General features: G+C 39.8%; 1 protein-coding gene across 1 annotated transcript in view; it reads left to right on the top strand.

The window, feature by feature from the left end:
* The window catches only part of PEX7 (peroxisomal biogenesis factor 7), an 89,823-nt gene that overhangs the window by 55,275 nt on the left and 21,725 nt on the right, over nucleotides 1-12,823 (top strand). Inside the window, exon 9 of the mRNA XM_070496676.1 lies at nucleotides 6,710-6,809. Coding sequence (XP_070352777.1) covers nucleotides 6,710-6,809 — 100 coding nt within the window. The remainder of the gene's footprint in view (nucleotides 1-6,709; nucleotides 6,810-12,823) is intronic.

Here is a 12,823-nt window from a genome sequence, read left to right on the forward strand (position 1 = left end):
CGACAGCATCTTTCAGTAGAAGAAGTACTTGACATGATGCCAGTAGAGTCCGTGCTTTGGGGCTGCCATTTGTTAGCTCTCTCCCCATGGGTTGCTTAATTTCTTTGAGCATATGCTCCTCATCTCTGAAACGAGAATAATCACACTGTTTGGATCTGATCAGCAGTGTGGAAGATGATGGGAAAGACCGTGCAGGCTGTGCGTTAGTCTTTCTTGCTAAGGATGGGTTGGGTAAAGTGAGAAACTCAGTTTTGGATCATCTTCATTCTTTATTTTTGGGAAGCTGGAGCTAACATTGATACTGTTTTGTTGTTTTTTTAGCAATAAAGAACATAGCAGCCGTTTATACCTAGTCTGCTGAGTTAATCAAATTATATGAAACAGTAGTGTTACTCTTCCTGTGAAAATCTTTGCCTATCTTTTGCTTCTGATATATTTATCCCTCCCCAAAGTTTTGCCTTCGCTAGTGGTTAGAGGCACAGTGTATTAATAACTTCTTCCCAAAAACAACTGTCTAGATCAGTGGTTTCCAGAGTGTGGTCCTGGGACCAGCAACATCAGCTGCAGGAACTTGTGTCCAAAGCAAATTCTGGAGCAAACTTCAGACCTTCTGAATCTGGCTGCATGTTGCAGTCACCTGGAGAATGTTTGAACCTCCCAATGCCCGCGACATACTCCCAGCCAATTAAATCAGAATTTCTAGGAGTAGCACTCACACATCGGTGCTTTTGAAGTTTCCCAGTTGATTCCAGTGTAGCCGAGGCTGAGGACCACTGTCCAGTGGCCTTCTCTTCGCCTCACCCTCTGCTTGAAGGCACTTTCTGAATGGGAATTTATCAGATCTGTGTCTGTTGACATAAGGTTGGGAAGACTGCTTTAGATGGTGATTCCCAAACCTAGCTGGTTGAACATCAGCCTTTCCTGGGAAGAGATTTCTGGATTCCATACAGATCTACTCAATCAGAATTTTCAGGAAAAACTTCTTCAGCAAGTTTTTCTACATGTCTGATATAATGAGTCTTTGGGCCATCATTTGGGAAGCATGTCTGTAGGTGATTTAAAAGTTACCTTATTTCTGGTGTTGGCCTTTTTTATTGATCTCGTCCTTAATATACTCATTTAATTAATTTATTTCTTCATTCATTGATTCATGAGACATTCTTTGTCCACTTTTATACATGCAAGAGATGCAGAGAAGACTAGGATACTCTCCCAGAATTCAAGGGGCTTAGTGCCCATTAGTGGAAAATACGCTCATAAATAAATAAATGCATAGAAGTGTTGTACTACAGTAGGAGACAGAAACATGGGAATCATTCTTGACATTTTCTGTCCTGTGAATCATTCTTGATTTCTTCTGTCCTACTAATTCTTCCTCTTAAATGTATTTCCAGTCTGTCGACCTTTCTTCATCATCACTGTTACCCCTTAAATCCAAGCTACGGTACCCTCGTTTGGGACCACTGAGCGCTCCACCCCGTTCTTGAGCCCTCGAGTTCATTCTCCTCACAGGGGCCCGGGACACCTTCAACAGGCAAAGCTCGCCGCACCGCATGAGGTCATACTGTACGGGAATTCTCTGTGCTGCCTTCACAGGTTTTTTCGATAAATTTAAAACTACTCAAAATTAACGAAGTTTATTTTAAAAAATTTTTTAAAGAAGGCAAAGCTGACTATATAAATCTGCTGCTTAGACCATTCATCGCGTATGTTTGTGTGTGTGTATGTGTATTTTAAACAAGAGAAAATTCCAAATTCTTCACATCGCCTATAAACCTGTGTGACCGGCCCTGCTTCGCCTTCCCCTGCCCCAGCCATGGGGCCCTCTGTCACAGCGTCGGGCTCCTCTCTGTCGCTCCATCGGGCTCCCCTCTGTCGCTCCGTCGGGCTCCCCTCTGTCGCTCCGTCGGGCTCCCCTCTGTCGCTCTGTTGGGCTCCCCTCTGTCACTCCATTGGGCTCCCCTCTGTCACACTGTCAGGCTTCCCTCTGTCACACCGTCACAGCCTGTCTGTCACACTGTCCGTCTCCCAGCCGACAGGGGTAAGCTGCCATCTTCGCTCTCCACCAGTCTAAGTCCTCACCCCTCAGGCTTCAGCTCGCTGTCACGTCCTCAGGGCGTCATTCTTACATCGCCCTGCATTGTCTTTTCAGGCTCTTGTCCGTTGAAGGAAGTTTGTATTTTTGTGATTTTTAAAGTCATCCATCTGTCCCACCGAGCTGTGAGCTGCCAGAGGGCTCATCCGGTCTCCCGCTTCTGGTGCTCAGCACGGTGCCTGCTCTGCCAGCACTCAGACTGGTGAAGAGACGAGTAATCAGATGACAAGAAGCTCTGGTGACATTTTTTGCTTATCACACTGGAGACCAAGCAGTGCAAACAGAGGGAATTATGATGGTGCAATTTGGTTAAAATTTTAAAAACACAGGATGACCACAAGGCACTACGGGAGGACCTAAATGCCTGTGGGCCCTGAAAAGTTCACTGGGCAGTGTGAACAGCAGCAAACCCGCACCACCAAAGTAATGTGCACGGAGAGCGTCAAAAAGTAGCCAAAACATTTCCCTGTCTTTTTCTTGTAGTTAGGAGAGACTCACCAAGAATTAATGACTAACTCCTAAGTGGAGAACGGGAAGGGAAAGGGAAGAACTTTGAAAAATATTTTAAACCTTCTGCTGAATTCGTCTATTGGCTAAAATTCAAAAATGTTACCATAGAGATTTAAAATTACACTTTAGTAAAGTAAAAAGTGATTTCAGCTTAATTTTTGAAATAGTTTTGTTGTTTTATTGAACACAGTGCCACATTCTTGCTTTGTTAAAGAATTGTGGAGTCAGAAGGCAAAAAGGGACTCAACCAAGGAGTTGTATCATGATGGATTTTTCTCTCTCTCTCCATCTCCCATTTAAATGAAAAATGTTCCTACGGTTCTGTAATATTTTTAATCATCGGAGGCCTGTCCAGTATATTTACTTCCCATGAGAGAGCTTAAATAGTCAATGATTTCATCAGCAAAGAGACAAAAAGGCACCAAGTAGAATATGTGCTGGACCAAAACAAACATTTCACTTAAAAATAATATATCTTATTTGACTACTTAATGATGTATGTAGCCTGACTTCTCCCAATAGAGAGGAGCCCACTTTACTTGTGTGATGGGCACATTATGGGCTCCTCGTGTCCAGAAGAAGATTGCAGAGAGGCTTGCCCACTTTATTAACTGCAAGCATGAGAAAACCTGGAGAAACGCTCACTTCCTTCTTACAACTCACCCCTTCTTGCTGGAACTTGAGTGAAGATATGTAGAAAAATTCTGGAAATGTACACATCAAACTGTTAACAATAGTTGCTGTTAGAGTGGGAATGAGGCAAGAAATACATATATTCTTTTGTTATTAAGAAAGCCATTAGTGCTTAAAAATAAATTATAGTGTATAGACACATTGCTTAGCTTTTGGTTTTCTAAACTTATTTACGTTGTAAAGTTCACTATATTTAACTTGATTTTCTTTTCTTTTCTTTTTTTTTTTTGCTGAGGAAGATTTGCCCTGAGCTAACATTTGGGACAGTCTTCCTCCACTTTACATGTGGGATGCCACCGTAGCATGGCTGACGAGTGGTCTGTAGGTCCCCACCCAGGATCTGAACCTGTGAATCTGGACCACCAGAGCAGAGCACATGAACCTAACCATGACGCCACGGGGCCAGCCCCCTTAACTTGATATTTTTGATAAGATATTTTAGTTTACTGAAAATTATTTTTAAATTATTAATATTAATTTTTCTGACTTTCCTGGGTCCTGATCCCCTTGAGGTTAAGAAAACTGAAGCTTGGGGCTGGCCCCGTGGCCGAGTGGTTAAGTTCGCGCGCTCTGCTGCAGGCGGCCCAGTGTTTCGTCGGTTCGAATCCTGGGCGCGGACATGGCACTGCTCGTCAGACCACGCTGAGGCAGCGTCCCACATGCCACAACTAGAGGAACCCACAACGAAGAATACACAACTATGTACCGGGGGGCTTTGGGGAGAAAAAGGAAAAAATAAAATCTTTAAAAAAAAAAAAAGAAAACTGAAGCTTAGGCTCTCCCTATTTAGCAGATCCTCTCAAGGCAAAAGCTGGCTTCCTTGTTATGTGTACTGCTCTGGGTTTCCATTTAAGCATAGTTTTTTCCTGAGTGTTCATCACTGATACTTTCATCAAGTTTTTGTGGTGGTGGTTATTTTTATGTGTCATCTAGGATTTTCAGGTTTTTCCAGTAGGAATGCTGGTCTAGGTACCTAGTCAGCCATCCTGCTGGGAGTGAACCTCTCATCATGTTTGCACCGTAACGTACACTTGGCATGTTACACGCTTTCCGTCAGAGCTGTGAAACGGTGTGGTAGCCAAGAGCACTTCTGTGTCACTCGCTAGACCAAACGTCCCTTTGCCAAGTAGGACCCTTAGAGTTTTAGCATGCGTTTTGTCTGATGCACTGTTTGTAGGATGCGGGTAAATACTTGGTCGTGTTTCCCAGGCTAAGGTTATGGCAGTGTATGGCAGGCGTGACCTGTGGTGTGGAGCTGGGTGGGGCCTTGACTACCCGCGGAGCGACTCAGAGTAGAATCTCAGCCCTCCCGCACGTGTGACCTCCCTTCTCCCTCTTTCAAGCTGCAGTAGGCTGCTTTCACGTGCATGTCCTCATCGGGCCTGCCTGTCTTGTCCTCGGTGCAGCCTTAGCCTGACCTGCCTTACGACAACAGAACAACAAAAACTACCTTCCAGGAACTTGTCAGGAGGGTAGAAACGAACCCTTGTTGCTTTTTGTCATCCTTAAAAAGTTCTACTGAAAGAAACCAATTTTTATGGTTTGTCTAAGGACTGTTTAGCCCCTCCATTCTATTGAAATAAAATCTGTATTCCAAATGAGGTCAGAGAGCCGAATACTGGGATTAACTTGACCTTCCTGTGGAATGATTCCACCAGGCTGCCCTTTGGGGTGACACCTTTGACTCCTGAGGAGCAGCCTGAGAAACAGCATCTCTGTGTTTCCTGAAGACACGTGAGGATGCTCTTCATTACATAGGTGTGGGGTTTCTTCTCCACAAACTCCCGGGGGGAATTTCCCTCTGAGATTTCCAAGAGCACTTTGATAGTAGACACTAGGAATTCAGGGCCCTTTTTCCTTTGGCTGCTGGAAAGCTCAGCATCTCCAGATCTCCCTGTCAAGTGTGTACAGTTTCCTGGGATCTAGTCTGCTTACAGTCTCCTTTCCTACCCTCACTGTCCCTTTAGCTCATTTTTTTTTTTGCCATGTTAAATGCATATTTTTAAAACCATTTGAATATATTTTGAAACATAATGGGTATATACAAAATCATTTGATTATTGTTTCAAATAATGCAAATCGGTGAATAACTATGTTTTAGAAATGAAATTACACAGTTAAATATTTACTTTTGCTTTTGTAAACATTATCAAGATAAAAAAATTAGATTTCAGTACAGTTCACTGTCGCTCGACCCAAAACAACAAATACGTGAAGACAGTGGAGACCCCTGTTAGTAATGCAGAGAAGGGCTGCAGCTGGTTCCATCACTTGTTTGAACAGGCAAATTTTCAAGAGTAAAATCACTCTCCTTCTGTATTTTGCAGGTTTCAGTAATCTGATAAATGAGCTATTTATTCATTGTCTCCCTGTATCCACACAGTGGATTATCCATAGCAACAATCCTTTTCAAACTTAATAAGACCAACTCTGTATTTATTAGAGAAATAATACGACCAGGTTAAACAAACTCTGACTATTGGTTCTGGGTATTTACTCTCTTTCAAAGACATCTGCCAAACCTTCGGTGAGTTGCATGTTGTGGATCATTAGGAAGCTGAATTGAGGTATCACTCTATGATTTCAAATGTGTCATTTTATGGTGTGTTTAGAGTCAAATAAGGAAGATGATGAGCAAATAAAGCTTTAGAATAAAGTACTATTTTGTGTATTGAAAGTAGAGCCGTATTCTTCTTTGTACAATAGAAATCAGAGGTATATTGTGGTATTTCCACTCCCAGTCTATAGAGGATAAATAGACTACTTAATATGGGCCCAGGAAAACATATTTCAATTTTTCTTGACTCTAGAAATTACATTGACATGGACTCTGTAAGAAAGGCTGTACCTTAAATAAAAAGATAGTTTCAGAATTACAGAGATTTTCAAAAGAGAACAGATTCTTTTTAAAGAATTTGAATTGCTGTTGAGATGTAAATTAAACCTAAGATCTTTTCATGTCAGTCCTCGAGAAATGAAGTAGTATTTAAAATCATAAAATGTTAGAGTTCACGTAATCCAATATCCTAATTTTACAGCCGTGAATGCTTTTAGAAATTGCTGCAAAAGCGTTAGTGTCTCTCATCTCCAATGTGCTTGTGCGATGTAGAACTGTTTTACTCAAACTTGTTAAGCTTCCATCCTACAAAGTCTACTAATGGGAATATAATAATGTCTTACAAGAGTAGATTGATTAATCTATTTTGTTTTGATTTTTTACATATAATAGAATGGAGTACATTTTTTTTCTTTATTAGATTTTTTATGTGGATCAGTAGTGGGGCTCTGCATTTATGAATTGGTTGAATCTGTTTTGGTAAAATCTTTGCTATGTTAAAGATCTGTTTTTTTCTTAGATAAATTTTTGGTAGTTTTGGCACTTAAATTGTTTCTTTTTGTTTATGTTCACAGATTCTGGAACTTTTCAAATCCTGACCCTCTTCTTGAAACAGTGGAGCATCACACGGAGTTTACTTGCGGTTTGGATTTGAGTCTTCAGAGTCCTACTCAGGTAATGGAGGCAAACTGCTGATGCTTTTCCACCCGCACACTTCCCAGATAGCTCTGCGTGTGGCATGTGTTGCTTTTTGTGAACAAAACTGTTGCCCTTAGGGCAGAACAAAGTACTTTACTTAATCAGCCTGACCTCTTAGCTGTATAAACTTGAGCATTTGAGCACTGGAAATACTAGAGAAGGACAGGTATCCAGAGACGACATGCCTCTCCTCTGGAAAGACTCTCTCCTCTGAGAGGGACAGGAGCCCTCCCCACAAATGTTGTGCCTGTCATGCTGAAGGCTCCGAGTAGCCCTTTTCCAGTGGAAAGCGTGACAAGAGAAGAAAGGACTCGGGAAGGACTGTCCCCAGAGGTTGGTGGGAGTCAGTGTGTGTGGTCCTAGCTCCAGCAGTCCCTCTAAGAAGCTGAGATGACGGGAGGTCATTTCCCTCCCAGGACGGTCACCCTCATCTCCACATCCCACATCAGAAGAGAGGGAGGCTTCAGATGGGGAACAAAGCAGAGGAGAGTGGCTCCTGTTTTAATTTGTAAACTTTATATTTTCCTACTTTTGTTCTCTTGAGGACTTGAGAGTCAGTATTTTGGAATTTAAGTATTCTTCAGGACTTTTTTAAAGCTATTTCAGTTTTGGAAATTGTAAACTGAGGTCAGAAACACTAGAATGTGTTGAGTGATGAGGGACTTTATAACACAGAGTCTGTGAAAATACCAGCATATCAGTGAAACAAATAATATGTGGAAATTCTAGAGTGTGACTAAGAAATTATGCTTTTATGATAAATTTTAGAAGTTAGACAAAAAGCAAATCTCATTTCTCATTACTGTGTTCTTAAATTTAAATGAATACGTGGGCTTCTTTTTATTTTAGGAATTTAAGACATACTTCTGAGTTTAAAATATTCTCATTCTCAATGACATTAGAATAATCTCATTAACAATAAAATAATTGTTTAAAAATGACTTAATAGCATCTAAGAGGAGAAGAAACTGAAACAGTGATGGGTGAAATGGCATTATCTTTAATGTAAATACAGTGTGCTTCAAATGAGCTGGTTCCTTTCCTGAGAAATAGATTTATTATACATGATTTTTAATAAACTAATCTTACCTGTTTGCTATCCCAGTTAAATAAAACGGTTGTGTTGCGTCTGTTGAAATGTGGCAATCCTAAACCAAGCCCTCAATGAGGACTTTCCTTCTCTGTGTTTCTGTCAGCCTGGCCTCCGTGAGTCTCGGGCTGTGGCCCGGGCAGCACGCGTGCCTCCTGGCCTTCCTTGGCCACGGCTGTGCCTCAGTTGGTCTAGGAGTGCCAGGTGTTCTCTAAATCCTCCACACGTAGGTCACCTCATGAAAAGGAACTTTGTTTTCACAGGATTTTATTAATCAGATTTTATGCTTTCTTAAATAATAATAGCTTTTATTCCAAGGCCATCCATTTTGTTTGTAGTCTGGTGACTGCCACCCACCTCTTCCAGTTGAATAACCAACTTCCCTTTATACTAAGGAAATAGTTGCTATTGAGAGCAGATAGGAGTGGGAAACGGGGTCTTCAAGCCCTGAAAAAGCAGCAGGTTCAATGGCATAATGTGTAGTTCAGCTGTGCTAGAAATCCCACTGAGTTAATTCACAGTGGGACAGAATCTTGGGATTAGGAAGGACCTTAGAAACAAGACCACTCCCTCTCTTTCATTTACTCTTTCCATAGATATGTTCCCATGTCAGACCTTGTGCTAGGTACTGGGGATCCAGTGGGAAATAAAGGTAAACATGGGCCCTGCCTTCATAAAGCGTATAGTCCACTGTTATATCAAATAATCTCACAAACGAATGTCAAGCCTATGAAGGAGAAGCACGTTGTTCCTCAAGAGTTCATAATCAGGTGGCTCTTTGACCTATTGAAGAATTCTGTAAGGAAGTGAGGCTCATCTGAGATCTGAAGAATGAGTAGGCATTGACAGTATGAAGAGACAGGAGGAAGACTGTCAACAGGCAAAGGTCACAGCATGCCACAGCTCCATGATGGAGGAGCGGGTAGTACCTGAGAATAAAGAAATCACTTCTTCCTCTTCATAGCATATTAGTCAACATTAGAACTTAGGAAAATATATCTGTTTAATTGTTATATTTAAAAAAATTGAGTTCTGAGATTACTAAGTAAATTTTATGTTTCTCCTTACTCTTCATTGTTAGTCAATTTTTCTTTCTATAATTTTTTGCTATGTGTTGTAGGTCATACAAATGAAATGTTGAAGAGTTTTTATTATTTAATACATCTTTCATTATTAACGTATTTTTAATATTTTAAAAGTATTATAACATAGTTACTATTTCTCTTAATGCTCTTTTGACATTCATTGATGCTGTCAATTTATTGAGTGTCTACTACAGCTGTAGGACAGGTTGCGTGATAAATGCTATGATAGAGGAGAGCAAAGGATGCTTTGAGAAAATACGCATTCATTCCTTTATGATGTGTTATGCGTCGTATCATTCATAAACGTTTGTCCAGTGCCTGCTTAGTGCTGGGCCTTGTTCTAGGCACTAAGAAAAAGCAGTAAACACAACAGACTAGATTCCTGCTGTCATGGAGCTAACGTACTGTGGGAGAAATGAAATGATAAACAAGTAAACAAACAAGATGATTTCAGTAGTAGTAAGTGCTCTTCAGAATTGGAGCAATTTGCTAGGGAAGTGGGGAGGGGGTACTTTTGCTTGAGTGGTCTGGGGAACGCTCTCTGAGAAAGTGAAATTTGAGCTGAAAACTAAGTAATGGAATGGAGCCATCCAGCCAAAAATCCAAGGGGAGAATGTTTATCAGAGAGGAAACAACAAATGTCAAGTCCTTGAGATGGTAATGGATTTAGTATGATTAAGGGACAGAAAGAGGCCAGTGTGGCTGGAGCCTCGTGAATGACGGGACGAGGGATAGGAACTGGGTTGGGGCCAAATTGTGCAGGCCTAGTAGACATGTTGAGTTTGATCTTCTTTGTAATCACATTATAAAGCCATTGGAGATTTAAAAGCAGAAGAATGATAGAAATTGATTCATGGATTTTTTTTATTGAGATATAATTGATATATAACATTATATTAGTGTAAGCTGTATAACGTAATGATTTGATACTTGTGTATATTGTGAAATGATCACCACAATAAGTCTAGTTAACATCCATCACCATACACTATTACAAAAAAAAATTTTTTTCTTGTGATGAGAACTTTTAAGATCTACTGTCTTAGCAACTTCCAAATATACAATATTATTAACTATAGTCACCATGCTGTACATTACATCACCATGACTTACTTATTTTACAAGTGGAAGTTTGTGCCTCTTGACCCTCTTCACCCATTTTGCCCACTCCCCGCCTCCTGCCTCTGCAACTACCAATCTGCTTTCTGAATCTATGAGCTTGTTTTTTGGTTTTAGTTTTTTTTTTAGATTCCACATATAAGTGAGATCATACAGTATTTGCCTTTCTCTGTCTGACTTATTTCACTTAGCATAATACTCTCAAAGTCCTTCCATGTTGTCACAAATGGCCAGATTGCATTCTTTTTTATGGCTGAGTAATACTCTGTTGTATCTGTGTACCACATCTTCTTTATTCACCCATCGATGGACACTTAGCTTGTTTCCATGTCTTGACTGTTGAAAATAATGCTGCAATGAACATGGTGGTGCAGATATCTGTTGAAATTAGTGTTTTCATTTTCTTTGGATAAATACCTACAAGTGGAATTGCTGGATCATATGGTAGTTCTATTTTTAATTCTCTGAGGAACCTGCATACTGTTTTCCATAGTGTCTGTGCCAATTTACATGCCCACAAACAGTGCACAAGGGTTCCCTTTCCTCCACATCCTCACCAACACTTATCTCTTGTCTTTTTGATAATAGACATTCCAACAGGTGTGAAGTGATATCTCATTGTGGTTTTGGTTTGCATTTCCCTGATGATTAATGATGTTGAGCATCTTTTCATGTACCTCTTGGTCATCTGTATATCTTCTTTGGAAAATGTCTATTCAGATCTTCTGCCCATTTTTAAATTGGATTGTTTCTCTTTTTTACTGTTGAGTTTTATGAGTTCTTTATATATTTTAGATATTAACCCCTTAGCAGATATATGATTTGCAAAAAATTTCTCCCATTCAGTAGGTTGCCTTTTCATTTTGTTCATGATTTTCTTTACTGTGCAGAAGCTTTTTAGTTTGATGCAGTTCCACTTGTTTATTTTTGCTTTTGTTGTCACATCTGAAAAACCATTGCCAAGACCTGTGTCAACAAGCTTACCACCTATGTTTTCTTTTAGGAGTTTTATGGTTTCAGGTCTTATGTTCAAGTCTTTAATCTATTTTGAGTTAATTTTTGTGTATGGTGTAAGAAAGTGGTCCAGTTTCCTTCTTTTGCATGTGGCTGTCCAGTGATTTGTGTTTTTAAAGATTCCTCTGGCTGCTGTGGGAGAATAGCCCATAGGGAAGATGGGAGCCTGGAGGTTCCTTTGGAGTCTCTAGAAGTAACCTAGGCCAAAGACAGTGGCAACTTAAAATCCAAGAGATGGAGAGATTTAGAATATATTAGGTTGAGCCCTATGAAATTGCTGGAAATTTCACAGAATTCAACCTAACATTTCGGAGATAATGATAGTAGGATTGGCTGATGGATTGGAAATGGGCTATGAGAAAAACAGGAGAATCAATGATTCCTCCTAAGATTTGCATCTAGAAAACAAATTGGAAAGTGGTTTAATTACTGAGATAGGAGAAGAGGAGATGATTTGGGATAGGAACAATCAAGAATTGCGTTTGAGATGTCTCCTGTTAGACATTCAAATGGAGCTGTTGAGTAGACAGATATAGGCTTATCCACCTTGGAACAGTTTAGGGCAAGAGGTACAAATTTGGGAGTTTTCGGCATATAAATGATTTTAGAAATTTTGAGGTGGAGTGAAATTATCTAGAGAGAGTATGTAGATGAAGAGGCTCAGAAGAAACTAGAAGTCTGAAGGAAGAGAATTCCACCAAAGAGGATTAAGAAGGAATGGCCAGTGAGGTAGAAGGAAAACTACAAAAGTATAGTGTCTTTGAAGTTCAAAGAAAAAAGTAGTTCAAGAAGGAGGAAATTCCCACATATTGCTGATGGGAATGTAAAATGTTGCTGTCACTTTGGAAAAGTTTAACTTTCTTAAAAAGTTAAATGTATAAATTTACCATACATCTCAGCAATAACACTCTTAGGTATTTACCCCAAAGCCACAGCAATTAGTCAGAGTAAAGAAATAAAAGGCATCTAAATTGGAAAGGAAGAGGTAAAATTCTCTCTGTTCACAGATGACATGATCTTATGTTTGGAAACTTTTAAATCCAGCCATTTCAGCAATTATATTAAATGTAAATGGTCTAAACACTCAAATTAAAAGGCAGATTAAAAGTGATAGATATGTGGGAGACTTTGAGAAACTCACCAGGTTAAGATTTGTAACCTATTGGATTTGGTTCTCTAACTCTGAGTCCTAGGATCTAGTTACTTTCTGTATGATATTTTCACTGATGAGTTTGTGTCATTCTTCTCCCTGTAAATTTATCTTTAAAAGTTAATCCTTTTTTCCTCCATTTTTTTTAATATTCTGTTTTGGACTTTAAACTTTTTTTCCTTTCAAACTAAGATGATAATCTCAACCAATTTTTTTATTTTTATTTTTTACATATCTAACATTAACACAGACATTTGTATTATTTATGTGTTTTTACCAAGTAACATTAAACTCCTTTCTAAGGGAAATAAGGATCAAGTTCTTGGTGCATCTCCCTAGTCTTCTCTCACTTATTTTATCTCACTTGTTTATTGATACATAACAAACCCCCCCACAACTTAGTGGCTTAAACAGCAGTTGTCTTTGCTCACAATTCTGTGAGTGAGCAGTTGGGGCTGGGCTCAGCTGAGCAGTTCTTCTGTTGGTGTCTCTGGGGTCCCTCACGTGACTCCAGTCATCTGGTGGCGTAACC

The sequence above is a fragment of the Equus asinus genome, chromosome 24 (genome assembly GCF_041296235.1).
Source record: "Equus asinus isolate D_3611 breed Donkey chromosome 24, EquAss-T2T_v2, whole genome shotgun sequence".
NCBI lineage: Eukaryota > Metazoa > Chordata > Mammalia > Perissodactyla > Equidae > Equus > Equus asinus.